Here is a 21,465-nt window from a genome sequence, read left to right as displayed (position 1 = left end):
GAAGGGTGGCCGGTTTCACGACTGGACTAAAGGTTTCACCATAATCAATGCCTGGTCTTTGATGAAAGACTTTTGCGACTAGACGAGCTTTAAGGCATCCGATAGAGCCATCGGGTTTGTATTTCGTACGAAACACCCATTTGCTCCCAACAAGATTCGAAGCAGTAGTTGGTGGAACAAGTGTCCAAGTTTGGTTGTTTAAAAGAGCTTGAAACTCTTCTATCATAGCATTGCGGGTGTTTGAGTGCTTGGGTTATAGTGGATGGTTCGCTTATTGGGCCATTGGTTGCAGTGTATAGTTGAAAATTAGCATTATGATAACGTGGATTTGGTTTGTGTTGACAGGTAGGAGGAATAGGCTGAGGTTCGGGGTTTGGTTGGGAAGTATTGGATTTTGGTGATGTTGGTTGATTGGCGGATGGCGGTGCGGTGTCGGTTGTAGTATCTGGTTCTAATGTGGAGTTAAGAGTTTTGATTTGAGGTGTGTGGAGGGGTGGTTGTGTTATTATTTTTTGAGATGTCAGGTGAAAGTATGGTGTGATTGGTTGAGTTGTTATTTGATGTAGTTGGTGATGAGATGATGTGGCGTGTGTGTCAGTCAAGGTTATTGTGGTGAAGTTGCAATTTGTGGTGGAAGTAATGGGTAGAGTAATAGGCAACCAAGGAGTGGGGTCAATAGGTGATTCTAAAGTGTTAGTGAGAATTTCGTAAGGAAATTCATTTTCAACAAACTTAGTATGTCTAGACGTGTAAATTTTGTTTGTGAGGATCGATTGCATAATATGCACTTTGAGTAGGAGAATAACCGACGAAGATGCAAGGTTTAGATTTAGGATAAAGTTTATGCGGAGAATATGGACGAAGCCAAGGGTAGCAAAGACAACCAGAACTTCGTAGTTTGTCATAGTTTGGGTATTTTTTGAAGAGGCGATGATATGGTGAAGTGTTTTGAAGTGTTGGTGTCGGTAGTCGGTTTATGATATAGGTGGCGGTGGTAAAAGCAAAAGGCCAATAAAGAAGAGGTAGTTTAGCATGTGAAAGGAGAGATAAGTCGGTTTCGACAATGTGTTGATGTCTACGTTCGGCATAGCCATTGTGTTCGGGTGTGTGGGGGGGGAGATGAGGTGTGATATTCCGCATGATTGACGATGGGAAGATAACTTTATGTATTCTCCTCCATTGTCGGAAAATAATTGTTTGATTTTGGTTTGAAAATAGTTTTCAACTAAGTTTTGAAAACGTATGAAAACTGAGAGGGAGATGGATTTATTTTTTAATGGGTATAACCATGTGTATTTGGTGAAATGGTCTACAAATATGATGTAATATTTGTATCCGTCGAAAAAAACAATCGGTGATGACCACACATCCGAAAAAAATTAAATCAAGAGGGGCTTTAGAAGATAAGGTAGATTGATAAAAAGGTAATTTGTGACTTTTGTGTATATGACAAGAGTTACAATTATTTTTGGAGTTGGAAGTGTAAGAAATGAAGGAAGATAAAGATTGCAAAATCTTACTATTTGGGTGGCCCAAACGATGATGCCAATGCTCGGATGTTGTCTTTTGTAGAGAGAATGTCGTGGGAGGAAGCGGTGAGAGTGAAGAGAGAATTTCATATATCCCGTTACTTGTCGACCCTTTAAGAAGAGGGGTTTTGGAACTTCGATCCTTTATGACAAAAATGGAATCATAAAATTTGATTGAAAAGTTATTGTGGTGACATAATCGGGATATAGAAATAATATTTCGAGAAATCGAGGGAACACAAAGAACTTGCTTTAAGACAAGTGGTTTGTTTGGTGTGTGGATTATGATTGAACCAATATGAGTTATTGTAAGTGACGAGCCATCGCCGATTATGAGTTTGTCGGTACCATCATAGGGTACATGAAGATACAATGCGTTTAGGTCGTTTGTCACATGATGTGACGCACCGCTATCAAGAAGCCAATTTGTTTGTGTTGAGTTGTTTTGAACGTGCATCATATTCACCTGTGGAGATGTTTTAGAGAAATGCATGTTACGAATAAATGGCGGTAAAAGCGCATTAGATAACATGTTCTGAAAAAATTTACAACTTGCAATGGTGTGGCCTTTGGTGTGACACCATTGACATCGGCAAAGAAATGGACGATTTTCATTAGATGTGGGTGTGTTGGTTGAGGTGTTTGTATTATTGACAGTGACTTCACTGAAAGCTGTCATGAAATTGGAAAGGGAAGGCTTGGTTGAAATTATAAGTGGGATGGGATTTTGAGGGGATGAAAAAAAAAGAATGATTTGGGATTTGGAAGGTTTCTTCAAAGGGCTTTGATACCATAAGAAGAATGATATATTATTGTGAATTGTGTTGTATTTCCCATTCATGGTGATACGTTTAAATACAAATTGAAAGCATGATTAAAGGAAAATACAATATACAGTTACATATCAAAATTAAAGAAAAGATGCAATTATGGACATTCCATAAAATTTGATGGACTTGTTTGTGGGAAAGAATAATTCAAAATAGGAATTACTCCATAAAATAGTAACCAACTTTGAAAGTTGTTCTAATCAGGTCACTGATAAAAACATTTGTTTCAATCAGGTCATTGAACTTTCTTTTTGTTCCAATCCTAGATATTTTACCTGGATAGCATGTAATCACGGTTTTTTTTTAATGTTTTTACTTTGCATAATAACATTTAAAGATTGCGAAAATTAGTAAAAATGCGAAATATAATTTTAAAATTGCGAAAATTTGCAAAAAAAAGTTCAAAAAATTGAGGTTTGGGTTAAAACAGGTCAAGATCGGAACGGGTTAAAACGGTTTTCGGGTCAGTTTTTATTTTGAACCAACGAATAAGCCCTTTTTCAACACGTTACAGCTCGTTTTAACAACAAAAGCTCGTTTAAGCGATTTTTTCAGTTTGTTTCAGCACCTAGCAGCTCATTTAAGCGGTTTTTCAGTTCATTTCAGCACTTAACAGCTCGTTTAAATGATTTTTCAGTTCGTTTCAGCACCTAACAGCTCCTTTAAGCGATTTTTAAGTTCGTTTCAGCACCTAACAGCTCGTTTAACGGTTTTTCAGTTCGTTTCAGCACCTAACAGCTCGTTTAAGCGGTTTTTCAGTTCGTTTCAGCACCTAACAGCTCGTTTAAGCGGTTTTTAAGTTCGTTTCAGCACCTAACAGCTCGTTTAAGCGGTTTTTCAGTTCGTTTCAGCACTTAACAGCTCGTTTAAACTATTTTTTAGTTCGTTTCAACACCTAACAGCTCGTTTAAGCGATTTTTAAGTTCGTTTCAGCACCTAACAGCTCGTTTAAGCAGTTTTTCAGTTCGTTTCAGCACTTAACAGCACGTTTAAGCGGTTTTTCAGTTCGTTTCAGCACCTAACAGCTCGTTTAAGAGATTTTAAGTCCGTTTCAACGAGCTGTTAGGTGCTGAAGCGAACTTAAAAATCACTTAAACGAGCTGTAAGGTGCTGAAACGAACTGAAAAATCGCTTAAACGAGCTGTTAGGTGCTGAAACGAACTTAAAAAACGCTTAAACGAGCTGTTAGGTGCTGAAACGAACTGAAAAATCGCTTAAACAGGCTGTTAGGTGCTTAAACGAACTGAAAAATCGATTAAACGAGCTGTTAAGTGCTAAAACGAACTGAAAAAATCGCTTAAACGAGCTTTTGTTGTTAAAACGAGCTGTAACGTGTTGAAAACGCGCTGATTCGTTGGTTAAAAAAACTGATCCGAAACCCGTTTTGATCCGTTCCGACCTTGACCCATTCTAACCCGAACCTCAATTTTCCGAACTTTTTTTTGTAAATTTTCGGAATATTAAAATTATATTTCGAATTTTTACTAATTTTCGCAACTTTTAAAAGTTATTATGGAAAGTAAAAACATTGAAAAATTAAAAAAAAAAAACCTAGATTACCTGCTATCCAGGTAAATTATCTAGGATTGGAACAAAAATAAAAGTTCAATGACTTAATTGAAACAAAAGTTTTTATCAATGACCTGATTGAAATAACTTTTAAAGTTGTTTAGCATTCTATGGAGTAATCTCTTCAAAATAATGTGCATTGAATGTGAATTATTCTTTCTCTTTAATACTTTTCATCTACCTTCACCCTTCTCTGATCTGTATCTCTTCATCAACAAATCTGAAGTCATTTCAAATTAGACGGTCGATGTAAAAAACACACATAACAATAGAATAAAGAAATAAGCCAAAACCTTCGTATAGTAACTAACGGATCATAAAGATACAATCAAAAGTAATCTAATTATTTGTCATCGTAATGCGTGTTAATAGTTGTTAATTTCATAAAACTATGAAACTTTATATTAACACAAATATCATATAGAAAGCCATTTAGTTGAATCAAAAAACATAATCAAACGTTAACTCGAAAGAAGATTTGAAATACATAAAGACATAATTTAAGCAACAAATGTAATTAAAAATGGCATATGAGTGAATTACGAGTGTAAGCTATTCTAAAACCTAGAAAATCGTTGTTCATCGGAAAACCATTGTCAACGTTATTCTAAGCTTTAAGAGCCGCCATAATCGTATTGTGATTTTTAGATGTTTACTTTCAGTGAAAATAGGGAGCCATTTATAAAGTTGAGAAGGAGAAAACTGTCGAAATCTAGCCGCCACCCTTGACTTTTTTTTAGTCATGTGCAAAAGTAATCCTCAATTTAATCTGTTTACAAATTACAACCAACAACTTTGCTCCTTCCAAAAATAACAGTTTAGTTTTATACGGTTGTAAAACAAATTATATAATTAGAAAACTGAGCAGCCGAGAGCTTCTGAAATTGTGACACTTTTATTATTAGTCTAATTATTTTGGTGACTATGTGCACTGAAGAAACGTGGATCGACTCACTGGTAGACGATCTACTTTCCTCGGGTGTGATTATGCTATTTCACCGATGGTTCTCTTGGATCTGGGTTCTTCCACCTACAAAATGAACAGCACCGTAAACTTACCCCTCAGAAAGGGACAGAGGGGTCCTCTTTGGGGTAACCCTCCGGTGTGAGAATAAGTGTTTGTAGGAGAAGATAATGATATGAGAGTAAGGAAATGGAATGTATTGCTTAATAGCTGAATACTCTGTAATTGAGTGTAATTTGGATGTCCTCTCCTTGTGGAGTTGATGTGGTATTTATAGTGCTAGGGTTTCCAATGATTGGGCTCAGACCCAATTAGGGCTTTGTTGGCCTCTTCCAGTTGCTTTGCGCCACGTGTCCTTTGGGACACCTGGTGCTTTTTCATTGGTTATATTCACGTGGTAGCACATGGGTTTTGCTGAGTTGTCCACATTTCATTGGCAGCTGTCAACATCAGCATATTCTTATTCCGTAAAAAGATACCTTCTGGAAGGTTGTCTGACGTGCATAATCAAGGTTGCCCTAATCCTGATTTGGATAAGGACGAGGTTGATTATGTGCATGTGTGATGCGCGCCTATCCTGAGGATGCGCGAGGTCTTCTCTTTATTCTCACGCGCAGATGTTTCATGCGCAGATGTGATATGCATGAGCATGTGATATGCGCCACGCGCGGATGCGCCACGCGCATATGTGATATGCGTGAGCATATGTGATGCGTGAGCATATGTGATGCCTGAGCATATGTGGTGCCTGAGCATGTGATGCCTGAGCATCTGTGGTGCCTGAGCATATGTGATGCCTGAGCATGTGATGCCTGAGCATGTGATGCATGAGCATATGTGATATGCGTGAGCATATGTGATATGCGCCATGCACATAGGTTTTGGCTTTGTGCCTTCATAATGTCTTGATTTCAAGCCTCTTGTCTATATCTTGTGGGTTGACCCGCCTCGCTCGGTGTTGAGGCGGGTACATACCTCTTCAAGCCCCCCCAGTCTAATGTGTGTCTTGTCTCGCGCGAGCGAGGTAAGATAGATATTAGACTAAATAGTTAGCTCTTTTAGTAGGGGTTTGTCTTTTTCTTCTTATTATTCATCGCTGCGCGAAATTCTATCCTTTTTGTTGAAAACGAATCGTCCCTGTACGTGGTTGGTTGTTGCTGACATGCGTAAGTGATGGAGACGTGTCAGACCTTTCGTGTGCTCGAGGTGCTACAGTTGCCTTTCGTGTCCCCTCACATAGTGTCAGGGACACGTGTCGCGCTCGCGTTGGTCCGTTCCTGCGAGTGGTGGCGCGTGAACTCTGGCAGCAGCTGTATCGTTTCTTTTCGTGTCCCCTCACACAGTGTCAGGGACACGTGTCGCGCTCGCGTTGGCGAACACCTGTGAGTGGGGGCGCGTGTAGTCCGATCAATACCAAAATTTTCTCTCTCCTGGGCCTATAAAAGCAAGCCTTTAGAGTTTTTATTCTTCATCTTCTTTGCTGTTTTATTCAAAGCTTTCCTTTCTTTCCTTGTATTCCGATTACCTTTGTTCTGCTTCCAGATATCTGTTCTTCAGAAGCATCCTTTGTTCGTTGTCACAGTTGTATGTCTGATAGCTCAGACAACACAATCTCCCCCATCCATTGCCGTGTGAAATCGTTAGTGATGTCTACATTGAAGAAGACCGGCAAGGGGAAGAGGGCTGCTGAGGCCTCATCGGAGGAGGTAGGGAGGACCAAGGCCGTGAAGAAGTGGGATGAGATCCCCTGCAAACTTAGGCAGTCCGATTTTGACAGCCTTATCGCCTCTCAGGGTTTTCTCCCTGAGTTTGGCTGCATGTTGCCTGGGGCCGGGCAAACGGCGGCGGACCCGCCTGCCGGCTATATATCCCTTTACTGTCATTTTTTCACCCACTGCAACCTTCGTCTCCCGATGACAAGGTTTGTGGGTGCGGTGCTTAGGTTTTATGGGATTCATATATCCCAAGTCCATCCGTTTGGACTTGTGCGCATGACTCATTTTGAGTTCATGTGCAAATCTCAGCGCGAGGAGCCCACCCCTCGGCGCTTTCAGTTTTTTTATAAGCCCAAGATCCAAGATTCTTGGTTCTCATTTATTCCTCGCAGTCAGAAGGTCAAGTGCTGCACTGTTTCATTCAAAAGCCTTCATGACTGGTCCGAGAGATTTTTCTATATCAGGGCTGGTGTGATCCCCATCCGCATGACCATGCGCGAGATCTCTTCTGCGCCTGCGGATGTGGATGTCTTCAAGAACCCCACTGGCGCCTGGGTGAAAAAGTGGACTGCCGAACCATCCCCCGCCAAGAAAATTTGCGAGGAGGCGCTGGTGGGGGTTGGTATGAGCAGGAGGTGGGCTGACAGCGCGACTGAGCCCGTTATCCAAGTTGACGGCTTGTGTAAGTTAATCTCATTGCATTACTTCTGCGCGAATACTTATCTTTTTGCTGATATCATTTGACTTGTTTTGTGCAGTCAGCAAGGAGTATGTCCACGCCGCCTATGACGAGCATATGGAGGGTGGCTCCGTCGCGCTGGGCGCTGGGGAGGTTGGCTTCCCCGATCGCTTCGATGACATGTTCATCCCTGTTGATCTGGGATTTCTCTTTGACAGCGATGCGCCTGGTAAGCCTTTGTACTTATGCATTTGCCTTTATAATACCAAATTTGGCTAACACTTCTTTTGCACGTATTGTAGACGCGCTTGAGAACTACGAGCTGGAGCTCGCGGAAGAGGAGGAGGAGGAGGAGGCACCCCAACTAAAGCGTAAAGCTAAGGGGAAAACTGGCGCAGGGGCCAGTAAGAAACAGAAGAAAGATGTTGCCCCTGTTGCTCAGGATCCTCCTACTCAGGCGAGGGGATTTGAGAAAACCCAGGAATTTCCCCACAAGTTTTCCTTGTCTTCCCTGCCTCAAAAAGTGGGCAGACCTCCTGTCCACACGAGGTATGGTGCTACTACCTCCTCCCTTCGCGCGGTGGAGAAGGGAAGCGGCGTTGCGCCTTCGACAGGTATACTTTGCTTATCCTTTGCTTATCTTTCATGGTTCTATGAGCGCGATTCTGATAGAATTACTAATGAATCTTTGCTCACTCAAATGTTTGTAGAGCCGGCGACCTTGGTGGATCAACCTCAAGTGCCACAAGATGCCGAGGCTGCGCCGGAGGTCGCTTCGAAGTCCCCTGTTTTACCCTCGAAAAAGGGTAGAATGGACTTCATGGCGATGTTCGCCTCGCGAACGGAGTTGCGCCAAAGTACGTATTGTGCTTATATTTTCTGACTTTTTTCTTTTAGATCAAGTCATGAACCATTTCTTTTTGTTGATTTTTTCATAGGAGTCGTAGCTGGCGTACAAGCTGCTGGCGGCACTCCTGGCGCCGGTGCCAGCGCCGTTGGCTCTGTTCCTGCTCCTGCAAGCGATGAATCTCCCCTCATCGGGATTACTAAGGAGCAGGAGGCCGTTTTACGCGCCGATCTGGCGGCGTCGAGATCTCCCTCACCTCCTCCTGCGCACAGCCCTCCTCGCGAGACTGATTTTGATTCTAGGTCGCAGGAGAAAAGGCCTGTTTCAGAGGAGGATGAGGAGGTTCAAGCTGAAGGCTCCGACAGCGGCCGCGCCAGCCCTGCAGCGCCACGAGGTTTCGCGGCGCCGTCTTCTCGTGGGCCTGCCGCTGACTTTTCTGCTTCGTCCCCGCAGGTATAAGTTCGTTTTTGCTCCTCTGCGCGGACTTTCATATTAGTGTTTTGATGACTTAGATCATTACTTTGTTTTTGCAGGAAGCCGATCACATTTACCGCCCGAGATGGAACATTACTGAGGACAGCTCATTTCAGTCCATGGGTGTGTGTGAGGACTTCTGGGCACATTCTGTGCCTCCAGCTGAAAGGAGGTTTCAGGAGGCCCGCGCTCGCGATGACTTACTCAAAGATCATCTGTTTGCTGGGTCGGCTTTCTTTGCTGCCTCCCAAGAGCTTCGCTATGATTACGTAAAGGTACGTGATGCTCTTGCGGAAGCCAAGCAAGAGGCTAAAGTATCTGCTTGGCATCTTTCTGATGCTCGAGAGAGAGCTGAGAAGGTCCAAGCAGAGCTCAGTGAGAACAGGGCAAGTGCCAACACCGCTTTCGTGAAGCGCGGGCATGAGCTACAGGCTGCGCGGGAGAAGCTGCAGGCGGCCGAGGCGGACGCAGCCAAGTACGCGCGTAGGGTGCGCGACTTGGAGCTGGACGCGGAGGTGCGTGACCAAGCTCTTGTCCAGTCTATAACTGACAAATCATCGCTGGAGAGTGAGGTTGCGCGCCTGAAGAAGAAGCTGGCGGCCGCGCAGGCTGAAAAAGATGAAGCCTTGGCGACGGCAGCGTCTAGCCAGGAAGCACTCGAGCTTGCGCGAGCGGAAAAAGAAGAAGTCCTGGCGGCAGCAGCGTCCGACAAAGAGGAGCTGAAACAGACTAAGGAAACTGTTGAGTTGTTAAACTCTCAGATTCCTTCTCTTGAGACGTCTGTTGCTTCCCTCGCGCAGGATCGCCAATGGCTAATCTCACAGGGTATGACTCGTTGCGCTTACGCGATGAAATACTCAGACGAGTTTCAGGCCCTTGTGATGGATTGCAACGCTGCCGCGCGCTTGGTGGGTCGAGCTGAAGGGTTTACGGATGGCTATGAATATGGCATGTTGAAGAAGAACCCATCCGAGTACCCTTATCAGAGCGATGTTGCCTGCGCGGACATGGCCGCGATGGGGGAGAAGTATTTGAATACTCCCATTCCCATCCTTGCACAGGTATTTTAACCTTAATGAGATAACCTTGACTTATTTTCTAAGTCTTTTTGTACTCATATTTTTCCTTATGATTTGCAGATATCCGCGCTTGCTGACCAGCCCGATCTCGGCGCGCTAAAGAAATTACTTGACGAGTGCGAAGGGGCTGGTGGCGGCGATGATGGCGCGGAGAATGCTGCTCCTGCTAGCGGCTCTGGCGTGGCCAAAGGATCCGCTCCTGACACTATTGTGATAGAAGACTCCATTCAGGATGAACAACTTGACTATGGTCAGTTTGGAGATGACGAGGAGCGGGCTGCGCCAGGTGCTGAGGGCGGTGATGAGGACTATGAAGAGGCTGACGTCGACGTGGAGACTTGAGAAGCCCTTCATGTTTTTTTTTTTTTTTATTATTTATTTGTAGTTTGTATCTCATCATCTTGTAAACTTGTAAATTTCAATGCTTTGGAATGAAATTTTGTTTTTCCCTTCTTCGCATCTTGCGCATTCCCCATTCATCTCTTTATATTGCATGTTTGCTTGTTGAATATAAGATATGCTTGCACGTTGAAATAAGAACAAGGTTGTAAGGAAATTATTATACTTAATCCTTGTCATATTGTAAGTGATTTTGCCATATCTTGATTATGTTGACACGTGCCTTGGCGTTTTCATTATTCCTCTTTTGCGCGACGTTATCGCGCATGGAATTATGAGTTTTTTAGCCTTTACGTGTCAATATGTGTTACTCAGATATCCATTACAATTTCATGCGCGACCTCGACCTGAGACCTTACAACTATGTTTTGGCATTTGCTTTGCCTTAGTTGTGCTTAGGTATTTTTATGGTCAGGCTGCGCAGTATGTAGGATGGATGTTGTGAGTGACTTGAGCTAAGGCTCACATTATTGGGCTAAGGCCCTGACGTTTTAGAGTTAAGACTCGTTAACGCGTTTGAGCTTGAAGCTCGCGCATGTATGTTTTACTTCGTTTTATTTCGTTTTGATGTCAATACAATGTTGTCATATTGCTCAAAATTAATAAAGGGAAGTGTGAAACATGTATGCAAAAGGTAATAGAATTGGGCTAAGGCCCTGACGTTTTAGAGTTAAGACTCGTTAACGCGTTTGAGCTTGAAGCTCGCGCATGTATGTTTTACTTCGTTTTTATTTCGTTTTGATGTCAATACAATGTTGTCATATTGCTCAAAATTAATAAAGGGAAGTGTGAAACATGTATGCAAAAGGTAATAGAATCCACATTAAGAGAAGATAGCGCGTATCATTATTCATAATGGCTTAAAAAGCCTTGATTACAAACTTGACATTTTTTACATGAAACATTTTCTAAGCTGTGCCGCGTTCCATGCGCGCGGGATCTTCTTTCCATTCAAATCTTTTAAAGCGTATGCGCCTTTTCCCAATTCTTCCGAGACTTGATAAGGTCCCTCCCAATTGGGGGACATTTTTCCCGGGGGTATCGCGCGGCTAGCTTCATTGTTTCGAAGGACAAAATCATTTTTCTTGAAGTGGCATTCTTTCACACGCTGGTTGTAATATTTTTCCAGTTTTTTCTTGTATTTGGCTTCACTGATGATAGCCGCCTCTCTGCGCCCTTCAAGTAAGTTGAGATCCAACCTTCTTTCGCGCTCGTTATCAATCTTGCTCATCATGAGCACTCTATGGGATGGGCATCCAATTTCTGCTGGAATCATTGCCTCCGTTCCATAGGTTAGGCTGAACGGGGATTCGCCATTGCTGGTTTTGCTTAATGTCCTGTGTGCCCACAGGACATTAGGTAGCTCTTCGACCCAAGAATGGGATTCTCCCTCCAACCTTTTCTTCAGCCCATTTAACAAGCTTTGATTCGCGCGCTCCACTTGGCCATTCCCCTGAGGGTGGTATACCGAAGTGAAGATTTGGTTGATGCGCAATTCCTTAAGCCAGTTGGATATCTTTCTGTCAGTGAATTGTTTGCCATTATCGCTCACAATTTCCATGGGCAAGCCAAAACGGCATATGATGTGGCTCCAGATAAACTGCTTCATCGCTTCTGCTGTGATTTTTGCTAGTGGCTTGGCTTCAACCCATTTTGTAAAATAGTCTACTGCCACTACCAAAAATTTTACTCGCCCTTGCGCTTGCGGTAGGGGACCCACAATATCGATTGCCCATTTGTGGAAAGGCCATGCGGAGGTCACCGGAATCAAGTTGTTCTTTGGCCGCATGGTGTTTGGCGCATAGCTCTGACATGCTTTGCATTTTTGGATCTCTTTTAGAGCGTCCAAGTACATGCCTGGCCAATAGTAACCTGCGCTCATTGCCTTGGCAACCACCATGCGCGGGCCAGCATGTATTCCACAGATTCCTTCGTGTATCTCTCTGATCACATAGCTTGCTTCCTCAGCATCTAGGCATTTCATGAGCGGTCCAAGATAAGAGCGTCGATATAATGTACCATCAAGCAGTTCATAGTTCTGCGACTTGAGCCTCTTCAATTTTTCCTTCGGGGACTTCTGCGATGAAATCAGCCAAGACTTGTCCCTTTATTGCTGGACGGGGCTTATAGGCGATCGTGTTCTCTCCTAATTCCAGCGCCCATTTTGTCAGCCTTCCCGAGAGCGCGGGGCGCCGCAAGACTTGCTGGATGTTGTAACCAGTCAGTACTTCAATGGGATGACCATTGAAATATCTATGAAGCTTGCGCGACGCGTGACAGAACTAACTTTTCCATGATGGAGTAGCGCGTCTCAGGATCTGTCAGTACCCGACTCACATAGTATATTGGCGTTTGGATTCCCTTGCGATCCACCAACAATACTGCGCCGATGGCGCGCTCTCCTGCTGATAGGTACAATGTTAAAATTTCACCAGGAAGTGGAGCTGTGAGCGCGGGCAGATTTATCAAACATTCTTTTATCTCACTGAAAGCTTGCTCGGCCTCAGGAGTCCATTTGAATTGGCTTTTCTTTAAGCAATTCCTCAATGTGTTGACAAATGGGGTAGATTTGCTTGCATGGTTCGCTAGGAACCTGTTGATTGAAACCAATCTACCATTCAGCTTCTGGACTTCTTTCATGGTGGATGGCGAGGGCATGTCAAGGATGGCCTCCACCTTCTCAGGGTTCACCTTGAAACCATCCTTGGTGACCATTACACCTAGAAATTTTCCCTCTTGTACGCCGAAAGTGCATTTGCTCGGATTGAGCTTCATGTTAACTTCCTTTAGGCGCCCAAGGGTTTCTTCGATGTCTTTTAGCATTTGTTTTTCCTCCCTGCTTTTGATCACCAAATCATCCACATAGACTTCTAGGTTTCTTCCAATTTGCTCGCTGAAAACGGCATCCATAAGTCTTTGGTAGGTGGCTCCCGCATTCTTCAAACCAAAGGGCATTTTTGTGTAACAAAAAACACCCTTGTCGGTTCTGAAGGCGGTCTTGTCCTCGTCTTGCGGTGCCATTTGAATCTGGTGATAGCCCTTGTAGGCATCCAGGAAACATTTGAGCTTGAATGGCGCCACGGAGTCCACCTTTGCGTCGATGTTTGGGAGGGGGTAACAATCTTTTGGGCATGCTTTGTTGAGGTCCTTGAAGTCAATGCACATCCTCCATGACCCGTTACTTTTCTTTACCATCACAGGATTGGCTACCCATGTCTGGTATCGTATCGGGCGGATGATGTTTGCGCGCAATAGATCCTCAACCTGTTCATTCATGGCCCTCGCCTTCTCATCCCCCATGACTCTCTTCTTTTGAGCAATTGGCTCTACAGACTTGAACGTGTTGAGAGAATGTTGCGCCAGGTCTAGCGGAACCCCAGTCATATCAGAGTGTTGCCACGCGAAGACCGACATATATGCTGTGAGCAATCTTTTCATTCTCAACCTCGTGTCGTCTGATATCGTACCGCCAATTGTGATTGTCTGCTTCGGGAATTTTGGGTTGAGAATCCATTCCTCTGGCGCGTTGTCTGCCATTGGAAGTTTCATTCTCCCTTCCCGCGGAGTACTTGTCACTGCACACAAATGATCTCGGTATACAAAAGTTACACCTGTTGGTGTTGGGAACCCCAACGCGCCGTGCGCTGGCGACGGTATGGCGTTGAATTGGGCAATCGTTCCCCTACCCAAGATCATATTGTGGCATGAAGTGGTGGGCAAGACCAAGAAGTTGACAACTTCGGCTCGCTTGTGTTTCTCATCCCCCATGGTTAGTTCAAATTGTATTTGACCTAGGGGATGAATGATTTCATTTGAAACACCAGAGATCGGTGCATTCACAATCTCAAGCCTTGCTTGGTCTGCCGGATCCAGTTTCCTGAAACATTGCTCATACATGATGTCTGATTCGCTGCCAGTGTCCACCAGGACTTTTGACACTTCATAATGAGCAATGTGTGTAGTGATGACAAGAGGACTGCTGATAGAAGGGCCTCCCCTGATTCTTGGGAAGATTACTTGTTGCTCGCGCCAATCTCCTTGGATTTGTGCGCTTCTCTTTCTTGATATTTGCCCTTGCCTTCCTCCCTCGGCTACACAGATTCTTTTGTACTTTTTGCTGGCTGAGGCTCCTTCTGATTGTTCATTTCCTGGTCTTGAGTTTTTCACCAGGTGAGCCAGCTTGCCTGATTTCACATCTTTTTCAATTGCATCCTTCAAGTGGTGGCATGCATCAGTGTTGTGTCCTGTGGACTTGTGAAACTCACAGTACTTGCCACTGTCTGATGGTCCCTTGTAGTGTAGTGGCTTGGGGCTTTTGAACTGGACATTCTCAGTGCTTAACACCTGTGAAGGCGTTTTAGTGAGGGGAGTCCATATTCTTGGCAGAGGTCTGTTAGGATCTCTGCCGCCTTCCATCTTGTCACCCTCCCCGCGATTACGAACGTCTTTTTGGGGCTGGGGTGAGCTTGGTTGCGCCTGCTTTTCTGCGGAAGAAAAACTGGTTGGTTGCAACCTGGACCATACAGAGTTCTGTTTGCCCCTTCTTTCGTTGCTGCGCGGTGTCTCAGCTTGATGCGCTCTTTCTCTTGCCCTATCTTGGGCAATTTGTTTTTCATTTCTCGCGAAGACTCGCGATGCTTCCATTAGTTTGGCCCAAGTGGTTGGCATGCCATCTCTACTTACGAGAGCTCGGCGGAGTTGATCACTACGCGCGCCTTGTATAAAGGCCACGCGCAAAAGTTGCTCAGTAATACCTCCGATTGCCAGAGACTCCTGATTGAAACGAGTTATGTAGTCTTCAATCGTTTCATCATTCTTGCGCACGCAGTGCATGATGTCATCAGGGTCGCGCGTGTGTCTGCGCTGCTGTACGAAGTGGGCTTGGAACTTTTCCAATAGTTCCTCGAACCCATCGATCTGCCCAGTCGGCAAGCTCTCGAACCAGACACGCGCCGCGCCCGTGAGGCAGCGAGCAAACATGTGACACCATGTTGGCATCGTCCAGCTTTCTAGGTTTCCAGTGTTGTAAAACCCTTGTAAGAAATCGTCTGGATCTGTTGTGCCGTCATATTTGCCCAAACCACTTGGCATCTTGGTTTTGTGCTGAATGGGGGCCTTCGCGATGCGCTCAGTGAACTTTGAATGTTTCACCAAGATGGCTGGCCTGTATGGTGTGGTTACGTCCACTTGCCCTCTTACTGGTGGGCTGTATGGCGCGTGCAGATCCAGATCGGCTCTGGCTCCAGGCGCCATGTTCACGTGCGCGCGGAGCTGTGAGCCTCCTGCACGAGTATCTCGCGTCTTCCTCATGCTGTGCACTTCTTCATCACTAAACTCAGTGTGTGCAGTGTGAACGGAATGACCATCTTCCGGCGCGCGCGCCCTTTTTGTTCCATGAACGTTTTGCTTGTCAAACGCTAGCCGTTGTGTTAAGTCGGCTGACTTTTTGTGTTTGACCAGCTCATTGTACTTGTCCATTAGACGTCGTTGCTCGTTTATGAGCCATTCTTTGGGGTCATTGGTTTCATCTTCTGGACCCATTGGTCCTTTTTGTTTCGGGCCGGCAAGATTTTGTAACGTGAGATCGTCTGGAGGAGTTTCAGTCTGGCCATGAGGAGTTGTGATGAAGGGACGGTTACTGGTGGCGCGCGTAGAATCACGCGGCACCCTCAGAAACTGTTGTCCCTCATTAACATCCTCACGTTCAATATCCTCCAGAACTTGATCAACGTTACGAACGCCAGAAACCATGGTGAAAATTTGTTTTTTTTTTCTTTTTATAGATCTGATGAGATCTTGTTGCCGTTGTAACAGGTGATGGCGCCAATGAAGAAACGTGGATCGACTCACTGGTAGACGATCTACTTTCCTCGGGTGTGATTATGCTATTTCACCGATGGTTCTCTTGGATCTGGGTTCTTCCACCTACAAAATGAACAGCACCGTAAACTTACCCCTCAGAAAGGGACAGAGGGGTCCTCTTTGGGGTAACCCTCCGGTGTGAGAATAAGTGTTTGTAGGAGAAGATAATGATATGAGAGTAAGGAAATGGAATGTATTGCTTAATAGTTGAATACTCTGTAATTGAGTGTAATTTGGATGTCCTCTCCTTGTGGAGTTGATGTGGTATTTATAGTGCTAGGGTTTCCAATGATTGGGCTCAGACCCAATTAGGGCTTTGTTGGCCTCTTCCAGTTGCTTTGCGCCACGTGTCCTTTGGGACACCTGGTGCTTTTTCATTGGTTATAATCACGTGGTAGCACATGGGTTTTGCTGAGTTGTCCACCTTTCATTGGCAGCTGTCAACATCAGCATATTCTTATTCCTTAAAAAGATACCTTCTGGAAGGTTGTCTGACGTGCATAATCAAGGTTGCCCTAATCCTGATTTGGATAAGGACGAGGTTGATTATGTGCATGTGTGATGCGCGCCTATCCTGAGGATGCGCGAGGTCTTCTCTTTATTCTCACGCGCAGATGTTTCATGCGCAGATGTGATATGCATGAGCATGTGATATGCGCCACGCGCGGATGCGCCACGCGCATATGTGATATGCGTGAGCATATGTGGTGCCTGAGCATCTGTGGTGCCTGAGCATATGTGATGCCTGAGCATGTGATGCCTGAGCATCTGTGGTGCCTGAGCATATGTGATGCCTGAGCATGTGATGCCTGAGCATGTGATGCGTGAGCATATGTGATATGCGCCATGCGCATAGGTTTTGGCTTTGTGCCTTCATAATGTCTTGATTTCAAGCCTCTTGTCTATATCTTGTGGGTTGACCCGCCTCGCTCGGTGTTGAGGCGGGTACATACCTCTTCATGCACACTTCTTCATTATAAATTATAGATTATTCATATCATATATTTATTATGGGTGTGTAAAAAAATCAGTATCCAAAATTGAATACGAGTTATTCAAAATTCAAAAGCCAAAATATCCTAGAAATCTTATATCCGAATGTTTGGATTCGGATTTGAATAAACCTTTTTTATAGTTTTATGATTTTGTGGATATTTGAATATAATTATTTAAATTTTTAAATAATAAATATTAATTAGAAAAATTTTGATTTATTATTTTCATTTATTTTGGATAAATTTCTGATATTTTGAATAATTTAAGGATATTTCAGAAAGTTTCAGATATCCGAAATTAGAAATTAGTTTCTTTTTAATTCTTACAGAGTTCTTTAAATATTTTTAAATTAAAATTACTTTTCATTTTTAAAAAATTCGTATATCCTTTTGGATATCCGATACCAAAATTCCGGATATCTGAATTTGGATACCGAAATTTACTATTTAAATTTTAAGTTATTAGTTATTTGGATGTTCTAAATTTTCAGAGATCTAAAACTCCGGATACACGATACTCCGAATATCCGAGGTGGAGTACCCCTAATATTTACTATTTAAATAAAAGATTAGTTTTTGTTTGCTCAAAAGGAAACTTTCAAGGGGTTTTACCCATCCGCGAATTACCCGCATCCAAGCATACGTAACTGTGGTATAGTTTCCCTTTTGGCTACACTTTTTAGATTAAGTGTTTGACTCGATTGAGATAAAACTTAATTGCATGTAATCAATTCATACGTAAATGAGTCGGAATTGACACCTATACATTGGGTATGGGTTTGATTAGAGTTTCCAGGCTTTTTAAAGAAGTTGGAACACAAACTCAACAGACTTCGTAATATCAAACAGCAACAGGGGCTTTTAAGGATTCTAATATCTTGTCATCAATATCAAATTTGATGTCCTTCTTGTCTCTCCCTATCTTCACATACTCTTCATATCTCTCTTTCAAATCCTCTGGTAGATTTGTGGTACTTGTCCATCCTAAAATGTCCTTTGCAGCTCTAGGTTCCGCATAGAAATGCTGCAAAATGCCACAACAAAAACTGCTAATTACACTGTTGTACCTTGTGCAAAAAACATATGTGACAAGATGAGTTACGTTGGGTTGGGCTGGTAACGATAGGAGTGTAAACGAGCCAAGTTTGAACTCACCAAAGCACGAGTTCGGCATGTTTAGCTTAACCCCCTAGATAACAAGTCAAAACAAAGTTGGGGCTGGGCTAGGTTGACTTGTAACACTCTTTTTGTCTATAATTTATTTTAAAAATAATCAATACTCTAATTGTGACTAAGAAAACCAAATGGTAATCTAACATAGCCCCTCAGACACCAACTTCTGTTTTTTTTCTAAAAATAATAAAGATTCAACCAATCACCAAATTAACCCCACTGTCAAACCATTTGGCGCATGCGACTTATTAGCTACATTTTTACTTAGGCACGGACCGAACATTTAGTTGGTTCAAAAAAGTAAAGGATTTCGAATCAGCATGTTATCCTATAATGTAAACAAACATAAATACTTAATTTAATTGGAAAAGGATAGGATAGAGAGTTTATTGAGAACTTTATCTGTATCGAATAGTCTGTGAACCGTTCAACGGAAAGTTCATTTATGTTTGTTTTTGGCCCATTAAAATGTAGACTAGTTTCATAACCTTTTAGGCCCAACACATTGTTTTTCACATTACTTTTAACTAGTTTTAGTACACTTATATTTGTTCATCTATGTTTAGTTATGTTAGTTTGTGTTCGTAAACCGTTAGTTTATGCAGTTTGAACAGAACATGTTCAGTTTCTTAAAGAACGAACACAAACAAGAAAACTCGTTCGTTTAATTGTTCGTGTTCGACCGTTTGTTGTGAAAGTTAAATGAACAAACACGAACATGCTACGTTCGTGCTCATAAACAAACAGGTCAAGAACCCCACTTCATAATATTCATACCACACTGCGATATGGAAAAGCTTTCTTTGCATCAGCGCCAATGGACTTTGGATCATAATGCACAATCTCAAGGGGTAGGCCCACTGCTTGAGCACATAATTTAGCGAACCCGTCTAGGGTCACGGCCCGGTCACCCACACAGTTAAGGATTCTCCCACTTGCAGCACTTGGGTTTTCAACCGATTTCGTTAGCATAGATGATAGGTCCCGAACGTGTGAGATGTTAGTTAGTTGCAAGCCCGAGCCAGGGATCGGAACAGGCCTTCCTCTCACAATACCTGTTTCAGAATCGGGTTAGCTCTTAAACGCATAAATATGTTCATGTAAAGAGTTATGACTTATGAGAGTTGACAAGTTGAGTAACAAGTCAAAACGTTAAAAATAAACTTTGGACGACTCTGATTTGTTGGAACTCAATTGACAATATCCCCTTTTAGCTATTTTGTTACTAGACCAGTTTCAGATAAAATGTAACCAAAACCGACCGATAAATCAGTAAATGCGTCAACACTTACGATCAAAGAACCACTCCTCATTATCTTTGTTGTTTCCTGAACCAATCATGTATTGTGGGCGAAAACTAGTCCAATTTTCAAATATTTCAGAAATGTATTTTTCAACCCCAACATGACCCGCATCGGCTTTGACGATATCCTGAGATTATTATGAAAAGATTACTCAAAATTAATAATAATAACAATAATATCACATGTTTACAAGAAAATTAATTGTGGCAGGTATCATCAAATCTTGGGAATAGGCATATAAACAAAGTAACAAACCAAACATTCATTGAAGTATTGAACAGCTCGCTTATTCAGTAAACGAACATTCATCTCCGCGAACCTTTCATTTACGTCTGTTCATTTAAACTAGTTTATGTTTGTTCGTTTATGTTCATATACGTGCGTTTGTTTAACTTCGTTCATTCACATTCGTAAATATATTCATTTAAACTTTTTTGGCCCATAAAAACTTAGTATAGTTTAAGTAACTTTTTTGGTCTAACACATTGTTCTTCACTTTACATTTATATGCCCATTCCTTTACGTTAGTGGGCCCGTCGTTTATACTATTAATGTACGAACATAAACAAGCACGAGCATGTTCGTTCTCTTAACGAACCGAACAAGAAAACCTCGTTCTTTTAATTGTTCGTGTTTGTTCAGTCAGTTCACAAGCTTACATGGGAATTCAAAAATGACAGCCTAGATTTGTAATTAAAATGACTAAATAAAGTCATGAATTAGTAAATTTGCATTTTTATTATTAAAATGGAACAAAAAAAATTAGTTAAAACTAGGGAAATTAATCAAACCCCTTCAACATGAGGTGGCTGATCTGTTGTCTTATAAATTCCAGCACTGCTGATAAACAAAAATTGTCCCACACCTGTACTTTTTGCCCAATCTGCCACTGGCCTGCAATTAATCAGCATTGTATAAATTATAGGTAACTTACATTTTTAACAATTAATAAAAAAATATGGTGAGTAAATTATATTTTTATCTTAAAAAAAACACACTAACTTGACAGTATCCAAATCTTTGCCATTGTTATCCAGAACAACATCAAACGATAGTCCTTCCAAAACTGTCCCAATGGCATCAACTTCACCCCAAACTGTCTTACCACCACCTTCCACAATTTCCTGCAAAAATAATCACTATTTTTGATAAAACAATGCTACAAATATTGGTGTTTTAGTGTGCAATTTATTCTACTTGAGCAAGTTAAGATAAGCTAATTATTGGATTAAAACTAAAGAAACCAGGTATATCATCCTTTCTGGTTTCCACATCAACTGTTTCTTGGAAATTCATTAAAAGTATCACATTTTAATGCAAAAAACTATTAAAATTCACCATTTTTAAAAATTCCCAAAATAAAAAGATCACATATTTTGTAGAAGTGAAAGAAATTCAGAACACCCACAAACAAACAATATAAAAACATAGTATTTACTGAGAATCTTGTGAATGGAGGCTTCTTCATCTTGTCTGAACCTTCATCACCAACAGTAAAAACAGTGACATCATGACCAGAGCCCAGAAGCTCTTTAGCAAAGTAGAAGCCAATGACAGCATGTCCACCACTGTTGGTGTTGACTATCAGCACTTTCTTCTTCTCTGAAGCAACTGCTTTGACTGTAAGTGCAGAATAGGATGTTGGTTTTCTTGAAGAGAGTGAGGAGAAAGAGCCACGAGAGAGAGAGATGGATATGGATGAGGAAGAGGATAGTGAACAAGTGGAGGAGAGAGAGAGTGAGAAGAGAGAAGGACGAGGAGAGAGATTGGTGGAGAGACGAGAGGATGAAAGAAGAGTGGCCATTTGAGGATTATGAACTTTGGTGACAAGTGAGAACCAGGGGATTTTGATCTCGTGATATATATATATATACAAGAATTAGAGAGAAATCTTTAAAGATATTATCCCAAATATCTATCTATCTATAATCTATATAAACGAAACAATAAAGATGATACGTGTCGTGATGTGGTCGCTCCCGTTTTTTTTAATCATCAGATTTGCTTAATTTTTAAATAGAGTCATCAGATATGGGCAAAGTAAAA

At 42.4% G+C, this 21,465-nt stretch overlaps 1 protein-coding gene across 1 annotated transcript; it reads right to left on the bottom strand.

Moving 5' to 3' along the window:
- Nucleotides 1–17,649: 17,649 nt before the first annotated feature.
- LOC143622209 (chloroplast stem-loop binding protein of 41 kDa a, chloroplastic-like) lies at nucleotides 17,650–21,262 on the bottom strand. Its single transcript, XM_077093413.1, has 6 exons — nucleotides 20,858–21,262; nucleotides 20,422–20,543; nucleotides 20,211–20,313; nucleotides 19,408–19,546; nucleotides 18,893–19,170; nucleotides 17,650–17,966 (listed from the first exon to the last, which is right to left on the bottom strand). The coding sequence occupies exons 1-6, from the start codon at nucleotides 21,221–21,223 to the stop codon at nucleotides 17,784–17,786; spliced, it is 1,191 nt and encodes a 396-aa protein (XP_076949528.1). The 5' UTR covers nucleotides 21,224–21,262; the 3' UTR covers nucleotides 17,650–17,783.
- Between the last annotated feature and the right edge of the window lie 203 nt (nucleotides 21,263–21,465).

This window comes from Bidens hawaiensis, unplaced genomic scaffold (assembly GCF_021521415.1).
Source record: "Bidens hawaiensis isolate Kalapana, Puna unplaced genomic scaffold, B.hawaiensis_p1.1 tig00003058_1, whole genome shotgun sequence".
NCBI lineage: Eukaryota > Viridiplantae > Streptophyta > Magnoliopsida > Asterales > Asteraceae > Bidens > Bidens hawaiensis.
The sequence above is the reverse complement of the archived record's forward strand: the minus strand, read 5'-3'. Positions and strand labels throughout refer to the sequence as shown.